A 19,079-nucleotide genomic window follows, 5' to 3' on the forward strand; every position below is an offset into this window, starting at 1 on the left:
GGCAAGGAGAGAACTAGAGATTGGGGTGAAAGAGGATATCTCAAGATGGGGATCTTCACAAAGGTACCAATGTAGAAAATAAATGGCACAGCCCGGGGACAATGGGTAGTCTTGTCCAGCTGTAGTGTATGGTATCAGAGTCTAAAACTCTCACAGCATCCAGTGAGAAGCTTCTTAACGTGAGTTGAGACTGTATCCTGAAAGGCCTTGAAATCCATGGCTCCAGAATCCCCCATTGCTGACTGAATAGAGGTGATTGCAGAATTTTCTACACAGAAGCTACATGATTAGACCTTGGTTTTAGGGCTATGACTTTTCTCAATTTAAAGAATTACTGCAGGGAGAGATATTTTTATCAGGCCATAAAAACAGAGGTGTGACGGAGAGTAGGGTGACAGTACAATCTTCTTGAAGGGTTGGAGGAACTAGAGGTGAGAAAACTGTGGTGGTAGATAGATAGAGCTTCTTGGCAATTTTACAAATATCACTCACTTTCTTCTTCACTTTTACTTCCATTCTGGAGTCTGGGTCTTCCTAATTTCTTTTTGAGATATTCTGATATTATATAAATTCTCCTCCCCTCAACTTGCCCCCAGATCTTTGGTTGGCCTCTTAAATTCCATTGTGTCCTGTATTGGCTATAGTTCCTGGAGACATATGCAGGGTTTCAGGTGCAGAGGCAGGGTTTACTTGTTGGTTTTCTTGTGGTTGTTTATTGTGTTGATCTTTCCCTTCCTAAAATTCCAGGCTTCTGTTAACCATTTGCTTACATTTTTATATTGGCCTAATGTCCTTAGTCATAGCAAACGATAGCTCAGTCATGTTATTGTTACATGTACTTTGGATCATGTTTTCTTTCAGTGTTTCCCAGAATTTACTATTCTGAAATGTGTACACAGCATGTATTCCCACTGATTCAGCCTTACAATTGTTTTCTATAGTTAATCTAATCAACTGAATTTCTAATTCAGTTCCTGAATGTGAAATAGTTAACATTTCACATTCAGGAACCCTTTGTTTCGTCTATAGTCCTGGAGATTCTACCATGTATTCTTCCAAATAATTTGAAACAATTTATTAAGAGAAGTATGATACACTAATCCAGGACACTGTTTTATACTGTCTTATCTAGAAATATCTGCTTGTCTCTCACCTTTTGTTTCCTATATCTTAGTTCTCTAATTATAACATCTCTTTTGTATCGAACCTAGTTTTCCGAAAGTCTCATTAGATTATGTTTGCTGGTTTCCCTTTATCCACTTCATGTTTGCTCTTTAAAACTTTACTTTCTTTAGGTATGTTTCCTTTATCCTTTATTTATAGATGGTAATGGCTTGTCTAGTATCAAAATGAGACTCTTTACTACTTATCAAGTTTATTTCTATATTTTGGGCAACCATCTCTTAGAGATACTAGTACAAATACTGTGTTACGCAGTGACACAGCCCAAGGATTTGAAAAGGCAACTTTCCATTATTTGTCCCCCAGAAAAATTAATATTTTTAAATGAATGACTACAATTTATATGCATGACCATAAGAGGCAATCAATGCCAACAGATCACCTATGCTTCTATGGCTAGTGTGAGTGCGTGTGTGAGAGAGTGATGCTTGCTACTGATTACATTATAAATACAGTTGTAAAGGGCCTCCCTGGTGGCGCAAGTGGTTGAGAGTCCGCCTGCCGATGCAGGGGATACGGGTTCGTGCCCCGGTCTGGGAGGATCCCATATGCCGCGGAGCGGCTGGGCCCGTGAGCCATGGCCGCTGAGCCTGCGTGTCCGGAGCCTGCGCGTCCGGAGCCTGTGCTCTGCAACGGGGGAGGCCACAACAGTGAGAGGCCCGCATACCGCAAAAAAAAAAAAAAAAAAAAAAAAAAAAAAAAATACAGTTGTAAAGCACATTATTATCATCCAAGCATGACTTCCATTCAATTTCAATAATTTCTCAAGATATCACTAAGATGCCATTTTGATGTCATTCAAATAAAAATAAATCACATTCAGAGTACCCAAGCCTAATGATACAAAATATGGTAACATAGACCTTTTCTTCCTTGCATCCTTCTTAAGGTTGAAAAAGAATTAGAAAATGAAGGCATAGTCTAGATAATTTGATTTCCTTATTTTCCATTTCCTACCTAGGAGATGAAAGAGCTCTGACACTTGACTAACCATCTGAGACAAGCATTTTCCCCTGAGATAGAGACGGCCATCAGCTGGGGATTTGAGACTGCCTGCCAACCATTCTCCCCACACTGATGGTGTCATTTTAGGTTCGGCCTATGGAAAGGTTGCTACTCTTGCAAATTCCAGTGATAGTGCCATTTGACAGTTTCTTCTTCTACTGATTCTAGAGGAAAATGTTTTTGGTATTTTTCCTTATGGATAACTGTAGACTTTGCTCTGGTTTAAATTGCCCTATGCTGTGAATCCTTATCTTAAGCTCATATATAAATCATGTTTATCTCTAGTCTTAAATGCTAGCATGATGCTCTATTGATTGAAGGGTCTCTTGTTTTCCTGAACTTCTTCTAAATTTTCAAAATGGAAGCTGGGAAGTTTACTACAAATTCCTCTTAGAATTCTCCCTTTACTGACTGTTCTTCAGTTTATCAATACGTGGGAATCTATTTGTTTTCTTCTTTGGAACCTACTCCTGCTTTCAACTTCTTGAACTTCTGAACAGTAAAATTAATGCATTTCTGTTTTTACCATAGATTCGGTCCTTATGAGAAAAGTCATATGAGTTTTGCAAAATCTAAACTGCCTGAAGAGTGTGAGAGTTAATTTCTATACTTTCTTAGAACTCATTCATCACCTATACTTCCTTTCAGTGATGAAGGTGTCCTTTCAGATAAGATGTTCCTGAGTCCCCCTATCCTGAATAATTATCTCTATGGTTTAATGTAAAAAGCTGGAATTGAGCTTGCTGATCTGACCAGCTTATTTCTTGCATCTAGAAAATCTCTTCTTTACCAAAGTATAGATAAGTACAAAAATAATGATAAGGAATATTTCCCTGGATTATTTCCACTCTGAATTTACTCAATAGTGACCAGGGACCAAAGCTGTGGAAATTATTTTGATTTGATGATTAAAAAGTAAAAATTTAAAAAGGTGCTTGCTCATCTACTTACCACTTCTCTCCTTGGAATGCTGCTTGCCAAGGAGCTGGTACTCTAAAGGAGCACATAAAGAAATCCAGGCAAACCGCTCATAGGTAACTCTGAGAATTGCCTATTGGGGAGGGTGGAGGAAGAAATGAAGCAGAAAAAAAGGAAAGTTGAATTTTTCCCTGTTATTTCATTTTCTACTTCCCAGATTACACATTTCCTTTTTCATATTCTCCCCATCCTATATCCAATACTTCTCTACAGTCTGTTTCAGTCTGAGAGTTTAAATAATTTGATTAGAGTTGGTTTTCATGCCAGGCTTGAGTAAGACAAAGTACTTCATGGGCTTCAGTTTTACATATAAAAGGAATAGAAAGAGTTGGGGTTCTACTGATTCTCCCTGAAAGAGATTTGACACGAGGAAAATACTATTCCATAGGAATACCACATCTCTCTATAACACTGTCCATTCATTCAGCAAACAATAATTGAGAACCTCTTCAATGTCTGGGGTCCTGAAACCAAGATGGGGCCAGTCTTCAGAGGAGTCTAATGCCAATTCAGCCCAACCCAACCCAGATCTAACTTCCAGGCCATGGCTTGTCCACTGCAGGTTTGCTTCTTGCAATTACTTCATGGACCCAATTAATTTAGTTTAGGATGATTCATCTTGTACTGAAGTTCATGAAGTTCATATTTGCCAAGTTGATCAATGAGGAGAGGGATTGTTTAAAGAAATTAATAGCATAAATATGATTCTAAGAAGGGTAAGGTATAACTTATTTTTTTAAATTTGGTTTTAAAAGATTTTTTACACCACTGGTAAATATCTGATGGATGTTTCTTTTTTTTTTTAATTTGGTTTTAAAGATTTTTTTACACCATTGGTAAATATCTGATGGATGTTTCTATGCCAAGGAATCACCTTGTTTGTTCTCAGGAGTAGCCATACTGCAGCCTCAGTCCTTTCTTGGTCATCTTTCTATAGGGCTGCCTCACCCTGGCATTGCAACTACCAGAGGAGCTCTCTGAAGCTGCCCTGATTTCCTCTGTCCCTCCGTCAGATGGAGATTACTACTTATAGGAAAATATCAATCTTAATTGAGAAAGGGCCTCAAAAGCCTTCATTATTTCCAAGGTTACTGTAGTAGCCACTTATCTTCTTATTATCCTGTTCAGTGATATACTCAGTGGTTGGTTGGTCTTGGATTCTTAACTGGCAGGGAGATGTCAAGGAAGTTGTCCAGTCCAATTCTCTCATTTTATTAATAAAACCACCCGAGTCCAGGAAAGTGAAATGACATGCTCAAGGTCACACTATTAGGAACAGAAGTGGAATTTAAAAACAGATCTTATATTAACTGACCTTTTTTCTAGTACAGCATGCCTCCCCCACCCCCACCCCTGGGGAACTAAGAAGTTCACCTCTGTAATGAAGTTGCTGGTATTCATCTTTGTTTCAATTAATACATATATTTGGGTAATAAAAAATGAGGAATTTTATCTTCCCCAAAATAAGGCAGATAGGATCTCCTTCTTTATGTAGTCTGCCTGTTGGCATTAGTAATAGATTGTGGAGGTGTTTGGGTATATTTAAGCTATAAACCCTATGCCTGACCTTAAGATTTCTCCCTTAAACTTCAAGTGAAATTAATCATTGGTTTTTTAATTCTTGGAAATTCTTGTTAGATGCTTTACTCAGTCATTTCATAAATAGTCCAAGTGTCTGTCTTGTTTCTTACATTAGGCTAGAGATGTATTTGCTTATTTACCAGCCTTACCAAAGCAGCCAATTGTTCAAACATCCTGGATAACAGGAATATTTTTATATCTTAGAGGAATAAAACATTATTTAAAAAGATGCAGTAACCAATTAATACTTCTTTCTCATTCACATTTATCTTCCCCCAAATTAGACATTTAGCTGTTTGTGTCACTGTAGAAGTTAGCTACAAATTTTTTTCCCTTAGATAGTAAAGAATTTGATCCTCTGCATATGTATATTATATATCACAAAATATTTAAATAAAATAATAATTCCAATTCTATATATCTAGTTAGGATACCAAAATAATAGTTACTCTTCACAGCATTTGGAAAATTTATTTCTTTACCAATTGAAAAAGCCTCATGTTTAAGGCAATTCACACTAGAAAATGTCAGCCAGAAAATAATATTCTGTGTCAGATTACAATTTCAGAAAGATAGTAAAACACATAAGTCTAATCTTAACTCATCTTGCTGATGAGTTGTTGCTCATCAGCTTGCTGTTTTACTTGTCCATAAAGCAGTTATTTCTTAGCTATAAAGCAGCATTAGATATTTTATTTAATTCTAGGCATTCCTATATGATATTTTTTTCCAGTTTCCAGTCCACACTGAACACAAAGTAAGCCTGAAGTCTGATGCAGGATGTAGCTATTGCTATTCAAATGTAATCAGGAGGTTCTATCACTTGATTATCTCAGTAGATACTCTTTAAGTAGGGGTAATATGTACATAGCTCTTTAGCTGGATATGTTTTTCTGATAAGACATCTGTCCAGAGAGAACCTCTTTGTAAACTGAATTTGTGGTCTGTTCAAATGACATCCTCTTTGTTTACAACCTTAGTGTTATCACTTAAAGTCTTTTCCCTGATTATGCCTCCTTCTAATTTAAAACATATTGCAGTTTTTCGTGATCTGTCAGGATTGCGTTAGTATTTAATTCTATTGTACTTGAACTTACTGTAGTTTTTCTTCCTTCTAAACCTGTAGAAAGATTTTTTTAGTTGATTCATAGTGATGCCTTATTGAGAAGAGACCCAAATTATCAGCTTAAGAAGTGATCAACTTTTGTCCACCATACTGAGCTAGTAGATTTGAACTCAAGTCTTTGACTTCTTTTCCACTGCTCATTCCGCAAATCTGAGTGGACTTTTAATCTTTCATGACCTCTGTAACATGCACATTATTTTTATGCCTTTGAATAAGATGCAATTAAGATTTTTGTCTGAGTTTTATCTGCTAATACAGTGGTTTATTCTATTCAATTGACCAGCATTTCAAACTGTTATATCTTTTTATGAATGATTTTCCTATCAATATCTCCAGTGCTTCCTAAAACTCCATACATATACTGGATGGGATCTATTTTTTAATCATTTATAAGTCATCATATTGAAAACATTGTTTGGGCTGCAAATTTTATTCATACTGAGAATGATATGGATTTTTACACAAGGGCTCTATATATACTACAGTACTGGCCTAGCTTGGTTGAATGAGCTGCTGTTTGTGGAGATGGATGGAGATTTTTCCCAGTGGTCATTCTCTCACTGGGAGTGGGGAGGATGTTTCTTAAAGTTGTTTGTTGCCTTGGCCTAGCCACCTTCAAAATTTACTGAAAATTTGCATTTCCACAAATGATGAGAAAAGGCAGGAAGGAGTTTTTAGACATTAACTGAAAACAAAATAGAGAGTATAGAGAGGTAAAGGAGCATAACCACTGCTGACCCTGTCACCACATTTTTTTTCAGTAAATTCTTCTATAGGGTCTTTGTCATACAATTTTCTGTGCTTCCTCATTATATGTTCTTAAGTATAATTTAAAAACTGATTTTGGATTGTCTACAGTTGAACCATTTATTTCTTTAGGAATTTCTTTAACACTAATTAAGCACACCGTAGTCAAAAACATCTTTACAAAGTACGTGGACTTCTCCCTCTATCTAGCTTCCAAAGATATTATGAAGGTATTTAGAACACTGGCCTTCTAGTTGTCAATATTTTGAGGTATGTGATGAATAAATGGAACAGCCTTACATCTTTCAGTGGTAGAACTGTCAAGAAGTGTTCGTCTTTTTGCCCCTCGCCCCCCAAATGCAGACTATTTCAGAATGCATTACAGAGGAAATAAACAGTTGATTTTAAGTTAAGGGTGAGCCTAGCAACCATTTGCACTGTATTAATGTCAAAAGTACCTCTCTGCCAAGCTCTAAAATGCATCTTGAAAAACTACTGAAAATATCCAAGGACTTTAGTGATGAGCTACAAATGGATTTTAGTATTGATAAATAAAAGTCAATATGTATAGTGAAAGGACAGCTTACTGTGATAAATGGGCCCAACATCAGTAAAGATCAAAGTATTGACTATCTACGGCAAGGAAAAACCTGTCTATAGCTAACTTCTACAGGTGAGGAGAATTAGCCACAACAGCAATTCAAGAAAAGCTCAAAGAGACATGTAAGGAGAATTCATTAAAAATACATACAAAAGTAGGCAGTAACAGTCTGTTAAAGATATCTGTGAACCCAGGCTAATGTATTTCTTTGGCCAGGCCTGGGTTCACACCTTCCCTCTCAAGGAGATTTAATTTAAATTTCACTTCCCAACAAACCCTATTGCAGGGGAATTACCTCTGCATTCCTAAAAACCATGTCACTCTTGGAATATTGTCTCTAATGCTCCTATTGGTTACTTTTTATTATACCTCAACTAGATCACAAGTTGTATTAAAAGTGCTTCATGTTTTTTGTCCCTCACATGGTCTAGCACAGAGCTCTACCCATAATAATGACTAGATCAATATTTGTTGATTTCATCAGTTTTGAAATGATTCATTTACAGAAGCCTAGGCCACACATCAAGTCAGAGTTTACTGATGAAACATCACAAGAAACACGCAAAAGAATAACTGCAAAGATTGGCCTATCAAAAAAAAAAAAAAAAGTGGAATGGCAGTAATTAACCTCTCCGATGTCTGTTGTTCCCAGTTGACAGAATGGAGGGATTTCTTCCACAGTAGATTTAATTGGATACTCTGTAAACTACCCAGTAAAAAAAAATGGCAAATCTTGTACCATCTCAAATTTGGAAGCTAAAGTGTAATTAAGCAAAATATCTGAAGAACAACCCTTTCTACTCTCCTACCCCCACACAAAGCACACCCTCCAAAATCAGAGGTGGAGACAAAAATAGCTGCATGGTACCTTATACTGTGAGTTTAATAAAGATCATGCAGTTAAAACTACCTCTAACTTTCCAGTTTTCTTGAAAGATTTGGTATGTCAGTTTATCCTGGGACCACTTTATTGCCACTAAAAATGGTTGCAAGCGTTGGCTTCATTGTTCTAATACCATGCTCTCTTCAGCTCTTTGAGGCCCCTGTGTCTAGAAGAGCCTTTTGGAGGAATGAATAGATAAATGAATAGATGCAAGTTTTAGATGAAAGAATAGAGTATGGGATCACAAGTGTGATGCAGTTGCCCAGGTAAACACAGATGCTACTTCATTCGTTGTTAGTAATAGATTTAGTTGTATGGTTAATTCCCTATTATAAATACCAATGTAAGTATCTCAGAAAATTAACAAGATATATAGAGAAAAAAAAACATTAAAGCAGGCCAGAAAATTTTGACCAATGTAATAGTACTCTGCAACTCTGATGCATTTAATTATTCCACTTAAACCTTTCACAAAAATCTATGGATTCAAAAATAATCTGTAAGTATGATCTAAACTGAGGAAAACTAAATTAAAGGCAGTGACACCAAAATAACTACTTAGGCCATACATACTACTTAGGTGTCTCTTCCCAAGTCATGGACTAACCCACACTACTATTTTTTTTTTTTTTTTTTTTTTTGCGGTACGCGGGCCTCTCACTGCCGTGGCCTCTCCCGTCGCGGAGCACAGGCTCTGGACGCGCAGGCTCCGCGGCATGTGGGATCTTCCCGGACCGGAGCACGAACCCGTGTCCCCTGCATCGGCAGGCGGACTCTCAACCACTGCACCACCAGGGAAGCCCCACACTATTTTGTAAATATGCATCTTTTATCTCAAGTGGGCCTAACAAGAAACCGAGCAGATCAGGTTGAAGATAACTCAAAGCACATATCGTCTTGGTTCAGGAGGACATCAAGCATGGCACTTCTGCTTCATTCATTTGTTCACCATTCACCCATTGCACAGACCCTTCAAGAATAATTTCCATAGCCTAGGGCATACAGAGGTAAATAAAACAGACATGGTACCTACTTCCATGTTTTTTTTTCAGAAAACTCAAATGCAGAAAATGAAACATTTGGTATGTTTATTCAAAATCAGAATTTTGTATATTTTTTCTCATATTTTGTTCCCATACAAAAAGTTTTAGGAAAGCAGTGAATTCAAACGCTATGCTTGCCCTTCCATGGAAAAGAGCAGCACTATCTGTGTTTTGAGAGGGTGGGTGAAACTGGCAAGAATATTTGGACCAGAATCATGTTACAAGTCACCTTTAAATGTGTATATGTGGGCCTCAGGTTATGGTCACCACTGTTATGCACAGTCCATGAAAACAAGACAAGGAGTCTGGGAGGTGTGAGCTCTCCTAAGGCTGCTTTGGACCTCAGGCGGCCCTCCTTTGTATCACTTATTGAATGTGTGAAGCAACACAAGCTTCAGCCTCTGCATTTGCTCCCTTATCTCCTAAGGGAGGCTTAGGAACAGCAGCCAGGCCCACTCCCCTGGGCCAAAAAACACATTATTTCTTATAAATATCTATGTTAAATATATATAAACATATTATGACTTATAAATCTATATTTTCTCTATTGCATTTATGGCTTATAAATAATATGTTGTGTGTGTTATCAAGACCTGAGAAGACAGTGGTACTTTTCACTGAAGCAATTTGTGATAGACAAAATTCCATTTTGTTTGGCTTCAGACAAGTAAGTATGACATAATTTATATTACTGAAGGATTGCTTTGTTTTGTTATTCAGAGTGTCTTCATGAAGACCATGTCTACTTTTCCTGACAAATGATTCCTTGAACAAATATAATAAGGAAATATGTTACTTGTGGAGAGAATTTAGACAAAGTCGTACAACTCATGGAAAAATGTGGAAACTTAAGTCTGTGTTTCTCTAACAGAGCTAGTAGTTATAATGTGTTTATAGGAAATTTTAGATTCCTACGCTGGCTTCTGCTTCTGTTCATAATTCCTACTCAGAAAATATATCATGACAGCTGTGTGAAGACCTACCATTCAAAACACCAGCCCTCCTTATCATTTGCAACGTATTCATCCTATCTTTTTAAAGTTATTTTTATAGGGCTTTTTATTTGTGTTTGGAACAATAGTTTTTAATTTGATGAAAGAGAAACAAAATGCATAAAAAGTGTTCATCCACTGTGATTTGTGTGACAAAAGGAACCATTGCAACAGCATAGAGCTGGTCTAATTGAACAGCCTGATGTTCTTCCTTCTGTGTCCTGTTGCTGTTAATTGACTATATTGTTTTAGATTTATGCATTAAAAATACGATTTCTACTTCGAAGGGATCACTTTGTTACTTTGTAGCTTTTAAGCTTATGCCATGAACTTATTTTTCTTCTAAGATAAAGTCTCATCTATAGATTTTTCAACTAATTACATGTCTGCCAATACATACTTAGAGGATACATTTTATTTCAATTTATTATTTGTGTTTACGTAGTGTGTCCCTGGAAATATCTGTGGAAATGAAAGGAAATGTTTAATGGTGTTTATTACTACTTTTTCATTGCTCTCTTTCTCTTTCTTTGCTCTCTCTTTTTTAAATAGCTCCAGTCAGTCCGGTCAAGCATGACAGCAACTCAAACTCGGCAAACTTCCAAGACACCGAGGACATGCCTGACAGATGTGTCTTGGAAGAGTCTGAGAATCCAGGTGAAAGCCATTTAAAAATAGTCAAGTATAAATGATAAATTTGACACAGCTTTGGGGTCCTTGGAAGAGAGTGGGGGGAGAGGACATTGTAATGCTGTTTTCTCTTAGCAGCTGCACTGTCAAATTAATGGTCACCTCCAGGGGTCACAGTGTGGAGCTGTTATCTTTTCCTCTTTCATCAAGAATTCAGCTGGAGGAAGTACAAAGGCTTTATGACTGAGAAGGAAGCTGACACTATTAGTTCATTATCATCAATTTTAGGCTAAACTGGTTAATAGGAGCAGAGATTGGAAACTGGAAAAATGGCAACATTTTAAATATTTCAAATAATGGGAACAAGTGGAAATGGAGAATTAGGGAGAAAAGAGAAACAAATCATCATCATTACTATCTGTTTACCTCTCTAAATACAAACAGAACTCTAACCGGGATGAGAGGATTTTAGCATAACAGTAATGAACGAATGGACAGTGTCAACTGTTTAGAACAAAACAAAATAGTAACCCTTCCTCACTCAATAAAAGTTACCCTACGTCCAAGTTACTAATGTTTGTATTCTCTTTGTGGGAAGAACAGACAGAAATGTGCTGGAAGGATATGTCCAGGAACGCTTAAGCATGAATTTTTGTTTTTGTTTTGTTTTGAAGCATGCCTTGTCTTAACAACTAATTAATTAAGAGAAAAAAAATCTTGTGAAAGTTGAATGACAATTCCTGGTTCACTACAAAGCCATAAGGTGCTAGAAGATGCCTTATTACCATGAGCGAAAGAGTTAACTATCTTCCCCCACTGAACGTTTTTCTTTCCTGTTTTCTCTGGCCGCTGTGTACTCTCTACCCTCTCACATCTTTGTGTGCTGATCCATGTATCAGATTTTTGATTCATCCTCTCTGTGGCCTGTCAGCTTAGTTAAGAGATTTCCAAATCTTGTAGCCTTCGCTGACAGGGGGCAGCTGCAAACAGTCCCCTGATCCTTCCCCGAGGAGAGCTACTGAGATTTAATTTTCAGTGAAAGGTGCAGCCTGCAATCTATGTCAGGTCCCCTAAGTCATCTCGGAACCCCGATAGGCCCAGTGGCAATGGCTTGTATTTCAGTCCCCTCCACTATACCAAGATTCCTCAAAAGATGAACTGCTGCTGGGTGTCTGTTCTCAGCCACACTTCTGCTTCAGCATCCATGGAACTGAGAAATGGCATCTTTAGCAATGACAGAAATTTTTCATTAGCACATTAGCCCCACCCCCTGCCATAATATCCAAACAACAAATGTAGATGTGTCCCACGTGAAAAGGGAGCGGGTAGTGGTAGCATCAGATTTCTATTAAAATTATTTTTAAATTACGTTCAGTTCTGACTAAAATTTTGTCTAATTTTTACTAGGTTTTTAAACTATTTTAAAAACAGTTTAAAAACCTAGTTTTTAAACTAGGTTTCTATCAATCATTTAACAGGCAGTTAAATCCACGAGGCAAGTTTTTAACCGAAGTGTTCATTGCTTTGGGCAAGAATAGATCAGCTTTATACTGTTTCAAAAGTAGAATAAATTTCAGTCATCCCTCAATATGAGTGGAATTGTAGTGAGATTCAAATATAGCGTAGTCTATCTGATTGATATAAACAAAAGGATATGTCAAAAAAGAAAGATCAATTAGAAAATATAGGTGCTGATAAAGAATCTTAACTTAAAAAGTGAGTACCATTCTATACATTGGACATCATTAAACTGGTAATAAAGAATGAATTACTCTGGCTTTTTCCTCTGTCCATTCCTGCATTTTAAGACATCTTGCCTTATAGGCCTAGAAACCTCTGGAGAGTTCACTACTGGTCTCACTGCCTTCCACTGAGAATTTGTGGCTTGGTTGTCATGGAGACATCGTATTTCTCCAAGAATTGCTCATATTGATCCGTGGCCAGGCGTAAATGGCCAAGCGAGTGTGAGGAATAAAGGGGGTTGGGCAGTCCTATAAAATGACCAGGGCTTGTGGGTTGGAAATAAGCTCATAGCAAACACTTAGGTAAAAAGAAAGAAGCAGTTTTATTTTGTTTCAAGATTTCTTTCTGCACTTTGGGCCATTGTCTTCCTTCTCTATGAACTGAAAGAAACTTGTTAGTCACTTGTCATGTCAGATCTTTGGTGCTTGTCCTGACACAGCTGTCAGCCTTCCAGCTCTGTGCAGTTCAGGGACACACAACAAAGAGGCAGTGACATGAATTATTTATTGCTCCTTGTGTGGATAAAATTCTGTGATAAGAAATTAAGACACTTCTGACAGGGGTGCTTGTTTAGTAAGAAAGATTTTGATGAGAGAGTGCAGTTCCTTGAAGTCTGAGCATTTGAGAGGCAAAATTCTTAAAACTGAGCATGAAGGAAGATTTGTGAAATTGGTGGCATGGTAGGACTTCCTTGTACTGTGAAAATATGACTGTCCACTTCTCACCATCCAAAAATTAACTTCAAAATATCAAGTCATTCAAATGTAGGGGCTCCAAAACTATAAACATTACTTTGGTTGTTTAGTTAACTCTATTTACCATGTACAGGTGGTGTTTCTCTGGAAAGCATGTTTAACCGCCTTTGTTAGCAGAAAAAACAAAATTTGGGATTTTTAAATGGTAAGCTTTGAGAAGGTGTTCTCAAACCAATAGAGCTGCCTCAGTAGCTAAGCTTTAATTTCATTAGTATAGTCATTATTTCTTGTATTGAAAGGAGTGTATTTAAATCTGAATGAATTATTCTTACCATTTTCACCTGGAATATTATCACTCATTTAAAATTCTTTTTAACATTTTCATGTACATGCAAAATCCCCTAGTTACAAAGTTGAATGTGGTCAGTCTTTTGGCTTTAATGGATATTGACCTTACATGGTTTTATCTATGCAATTCTAAATGACTAATATATTTATTACATCATTTTAAATTAATAGCCCCGTTGTTCAAACAGCATCTGGAAAATGAAAACAAAAAAAAATCATTTTCCTATTCAAGCACAGTTCAAGAATATTGCCTCATATATTCTCTCCAAGGAAAGATTTCTTGGCAAATTCTCTAAACATCATATTACTTTAGCTCATATAGCTTTATATTGCTCATATCAACTAATTTGCATTTGTGGAGAGTAAGAAAACTTGAAGTACAGAAAAACTAAAACAATTTTTTAAAAGATGAAGTTGAAATTTTTAAAATGTTGATAGAGCATTTAAAAATATCAGTAATAAAATCAAACTTTTAGAATTTATATAAAACAGTAAGGTTGACTTTGCAAATTGACTGTCTTGGAATGAAAGGGGTTTTGAACTCAGTATGTAGATTGTTTATTTTTTCATTGACATCACTGCTTCTCCAGCACTGAATTGACTAGGATGACCCATTTGTAAATGGCCTGGAGTGTGCATATAGGTCACAATTTAGATACCTGGTGGAGTGGTCATTCACCCAGTCTCGAAAGCTCTCTACCTTATTCATCATGCCATTGTGATCTCTTTATTGGTTCAAGCTGTATACCCAGGTGGGTGCCTGCAGTCCATTAAGGTTGGCAAAGCACCTTCAGACCAGAGCATTCTTGTTACTCTGAGCCAGCTAGTGAACCTGGAGGTCTTGTCTGATCGGTTAAGGCCTCCCTCAGCAGTGTCTTTTCTTTGGAATAATTTATTAGCAAAGAGTTTTGACTCACAGGTGAATCCCAGATTGAAGTTTCTGGCTTAGACTCTGTGAAGTCTACTGGCTTCTTCACCCAGCATTTATACATTCCCAGAACCTGTGGGAATAACTTCAATGTCTAGTAATAGAAGCATTGAGACAACATGTGAACTTGCAGCTCCCTTTTTTAAGTTTTTAGGGCCATTAGGCTTTCTTTCTTTGGCTCTTTAAGGCCTGGTTGCTTTTGAATCTGAAAGATGTTATCACAAAAATAGTTCAGTTTAGTCTTTCGATGGTTAACCTCTTATTAACTGTTTCATGCACAGTGATTATAGCTCAATCCCCAATCTCCAGAATATTAAAAAAGTGTTCCTTGCCCCTCATCTTTGTACTCATGATGATAAAAAATTTAGTGTGACGTTCACAAATTTTATCCAAGTGTTCATGAGAAACCTTGAGCTTTTATCACCTTATTGGCTTGGAAAATTAAGAATTTTACTTCCTAGTGCACCAGGGATAGTGCACTTAAATATAGCTTCAGCTGAAAATATTAGTGACAAGAGAAAGCTTGGAAGTACAGAAAAAAAAGGATTCAGATAAGCATTTTTATGTCAATCTGAAGTAGTTTATAATCAGTATGCATCTGCCATTAACAGAACACTTTAGTGGTTTTTATATAGCATGTTATGTAGATCTACATACATCATTGTTAATCAATATTGCATTTTCATGAATCTGATGAACAAAACTAGATTTCTTACAGTTTCCTAGGGGATACTACGTTGTGAAAAGCCAAGTTTTGTTTTTGTTTTGTTTTGTTTTGTTTTTTTTATACTATTCTGGCTCATGAATCACCAGCAAAAATCAGGTAACAGAAAGTAGGACAGATTCAGGAGTGGAGTGTTGGAGATGGCTGATGATGATGCGCGAAGCAGAAAAAATGTAGAATGTGCGAGCAGCCCATCAATCATAGCCATCAAGAACACACTTCTTACGGTTAGTGGTAAAAAAAATGTTCCAGAAGAACAGTTTCAGTAGTATAAACATGTAAGCTCCGTCTTCTAGTTGTGTTTAACAATATCAATATTGTTAATAATTTACCCAAAGGGAAAATTTTAAGCATTAATCTAATAACCTTTAAAGAACATAACATTCTAGGCATATATATGTAATACATATATAATACAATTCTGAATATTGGTTTAGCTAAAGTAAGTAATCAGCTTTTTGAGTTTTTGCCAGTAGGAGTGGGAGTTACTATGATTAGTCACATCATTAATATAAATGTGTTTAGAAGTAGTTTACTGAGGCACAATGCTCCAATTATTCAAATTAATTTAATCAAGTGATCTTTTAGCCTGCAATAATCATCCAAGTAGTCTGAGAAGTACATGTGGTTTTTTTTTATTCCATAGCTCAAACCATATTTCAACTGACATTTATAACATTTGGTCCTAAAACTGCAGTTGTGAGTTTCTCTAAGAACAATTCAGCTGCTTGAAATTTATGGAAATTTACTAATTTCAAACTCGATTCATCTTGTTGACAACTTTTTACCTTTCTCGGTGATTAAAAAAGACCTATACCAATAAGATGTGCAATTAAAATACATTTACCTGAGGTCTGGTTTATAAGAATTTCTTTATTGTCTTAACATTTTATTTCATATAGAAAAAGAAATGTAGAAATTATAGGTAATTCCTTTCTTTCTTCCTTCCTTCTTCCATTTCTTCCCTTATTTCTTTCCTCATTTCCTCCCTCCTTTCATCCTCCCCTCTCTCCCACCCTTCCTCTCTCCCTTCCTTCCTCCTGCCCTTTCTTCTCTCTTATTTCTTTATTTTACCATATAACCCAAGATAATCTGTTTTCTTTCCAGGTGAACGAAGGCATCATTTATGGATAGCAAAGGTGTGCTCCTGCAAGCTGTGCTAAATGGAATCTCATCTGTAGAACTGGATTTGGACAAATTAAGAAACCCTAAACATGCCAGTTGTTTATCATTGTGTATAAGCTATGTTGTTATTAGTCTAGTTATTAGTTTGTAGTAAATTTGCTGATACTTTGGCCAGAGTCATTACCGATGGAAAATATTCAAATTCATCTAATTTTAGAAAATCATTGTCTAGATCATTCGATGCCTCTTACTTTTGTTTGACTATTCCCAACAAGGAGTGCCAGCCCACAGACACAAATTTAATACCATTTTAGATTTTCTTCCATTTGTCAGTTCCTGAATTATATAACCCTATTGCTTTTAAACAGTGTAACAAACAATGCTTTTAAATTTAATGTTGCTTAAATGTATTTGATCTAAAACTTTACCAAATTTGTTTGATTTGTTAGGTTAGGACATTTTGTCTTAGTAGATGCTTTAATTCAGATCAATCACCCTATGGTAAATCTCATCCTTAAGCATGAAATGTCAACAAATAGCCAATTCCATTTAGTCATCAATTAGCCCAAATAAGTGATACACAGTATAATAGGGACCAATCTTGTGCAGTCAAGTTAATTTAGACTTCTAATGACATAGAGGCTAATGTCTTTCGCTAAAGGTTGATCTTGTTGGCCATATACATGTAAACTAGGGAAGGGGAATCTACTGATACCACATCACAATTGATCCTTAATAAGTAAAAACTCTTGTAGTTCTATTCCCAGAAAGAAGCTTGACTAGCAAGAATTCTCAAACTAAAATATGGGAAGCAATATAAATAAGAACAGACATAAAGTGCTCATCTATTCAGGCCTTTAGTGATCCAATTTATTTGCTGTGATTTATATTGTATAATTCCTGAATTTATAGAAAATCATGAAGAAGATTATTAGTGTGCATATGAATACAAATATTGACTAATCCATAGAAAAATGAAAATAAAGTGTTAAATATATGATATATATCTTTATAAATCTATCTAATAGGGAAGTTATAGTCACTTCAATTCAACAAACATTTTTTGGGGCACCAGCATCAGGTTCTGTACAAGGGAGGATGCAGTGGGCAAGGGAGAGGGAGAGATTAGAGAATAGAGCTATAAAATTGAAATAGAATGGTTTCTACCCTTACAGAGCTTATAATTAATGATTGGAGTAAATGAATATACCAGAACTAGAGAGGTGAGTGTGACTGTTTTAAAATAGACAAAAATGTGTGTTCTTTTTTTTCCTAAAGAGTGAAATTACTTGAAATTACTTTTGAGTTGTATGTCAGTAACAATAACATATTGTTAATATGAATAATGATGGAAAATTACCATCCTTTGAAAAAATATACATATATGTGTGTGTGTGCTTCCCTCAGCCCTCTGAAAATTGTCAAAAGCCATGTGGAACAAATTTCAAAATAAGGGAAGGTAGCAAGCTAGGCAATGGAACACATTTTCTTGCATGCTGTGTTCTGGCTCTGAAAACCATTACAAGGAGGACTCCCAAAAATATTATTAATGATAGCAATATCAACTAAGGATATATCCTCTCACAAGGGCAATTTTAATAGTTGAAACTAATTCAGATGCTCAAGTTCTGGTATGTTTATTAAAAATAAACTTCTTTGTTTTTATAGCTATGTCCTATTATTCCTTTTACAAAGAAGAATAAAAATAAGTTTAAATAGTTGCCATATTTAGCATTTTTTCAGGTCCGAGGAAACCAATACTGAATCCTTGATAAATGTTTTATTATGTCACTAGCTATAGGAAATTAGAAGTAGCATAATCCTGACATTACTAAATGAAATTTTTAAGATTTTTTTGGTAACACAGTTTATAGTTGCTAAAATTTAAAAATTCCTATCAAATGACTAATTAAAATCTTTTATCAATATGAATTCTGGAGACCAACACCATTAATTATCAAAATTTTTAATTCCTAAGAATGAGTTTTAGAGATAGACATTTAAATAATGTTCCCTAATATAAATGTGCAAGTGTATTTATGACACAGATCCACTAGTCTGTTTAAAAATAATGATATTGACTTACTTTCAACATGTTTCAGGAATTTCTGTTGTGAGGAGAATTTGAAATAGTAAATTGCCACACAATTAAATGGATCACTCATATGGTACCTAGAAACTCAAAACTGACTGCCTCTTAATTAGGTGTTTGTCCCTTTGTATGTACAATTAGGTAACAGTGGAGTAATTGTATTAGCAAACAAATGTGTTTGTATCCAGAGTCTTCCTTGTCATTGTAATAAGTAAATCATTTAAAAATTACATTGGGTTTCTTTTTTGGTAATAATCTTGGTGATGTTTATGATTATATATTTTCCTCCAAGGAATATCATATTTTCAAATTTGCAAGCCTGAGTTCTGTTATTCACTGTGGAGTTACACACTGGCAATATTGCATATGGGAAGAATCTAGGTTTAAGAGCCAGGACTTCACTGCCATGTGTCTAGGCAGCATGTCCTTGCTGTGCATCTCAGAGCCTCGCTTCCCCATCCATGTAGAGAGCTCCCTCAAAGGGCTCGTCCAGAGGCCCTCTACGAGATGGTTTATGGAAAGCAATCTGAACACTGTAAAACACTTCAAATATAAGGTAAAATTTATAGCATTATAAACATGGAACAGTGCCTCAGGCCTGAAATATTCTGTTGCTATTTTAGAAACTAAGTTAAGGCTACTTTAAACATGTCATT

The 19,079-nt window shown here is 35.9% G+C and overlaps 1 protein-coding gene across 1 annotated transcript in view; it reads left to right on the top strand.

Annotated features, from left to right (window-relative positions):
• WDR72 (WD repeat domain 72) overlaps positions 1–16,369 on the top strand; it is a 196,210-nt gene extending 179,841 nt beyond the window's left edge. Inside the window, exons 18-19 of the mRNA XM_060095295.1 lie at positions 10,691–10,795; positions 16,314–16,369. Coding sequence (XP_059951278.1) covers positions 10,691–10,795; positions 16,314–16,369 — 161 coding nt within the window. The remainder of the gene's footprint in view (positions 1–10,690; positions 10,796–16,313) is intronic.
• The last annotated feature ends 2,710 nt before the right edge of the window (positions 16,370–19,079 follow it).

This window comes from Mesoplodon densirostris, chromosome 4 (assembly GCF_025265405.1).
Source record: "Mesoplodon densirostris isolate mMesDen1 chromosome 4, mMesDen1 primary haplotype, whole genome shotgun sequence".
Classification (NCBI taxonomy): Eukaryota; Metazoa; Chordata; class Mammalia; order Artiodactyla; family Ziphiidae; genus Mesoplodon; species Mesoplodon densirostris.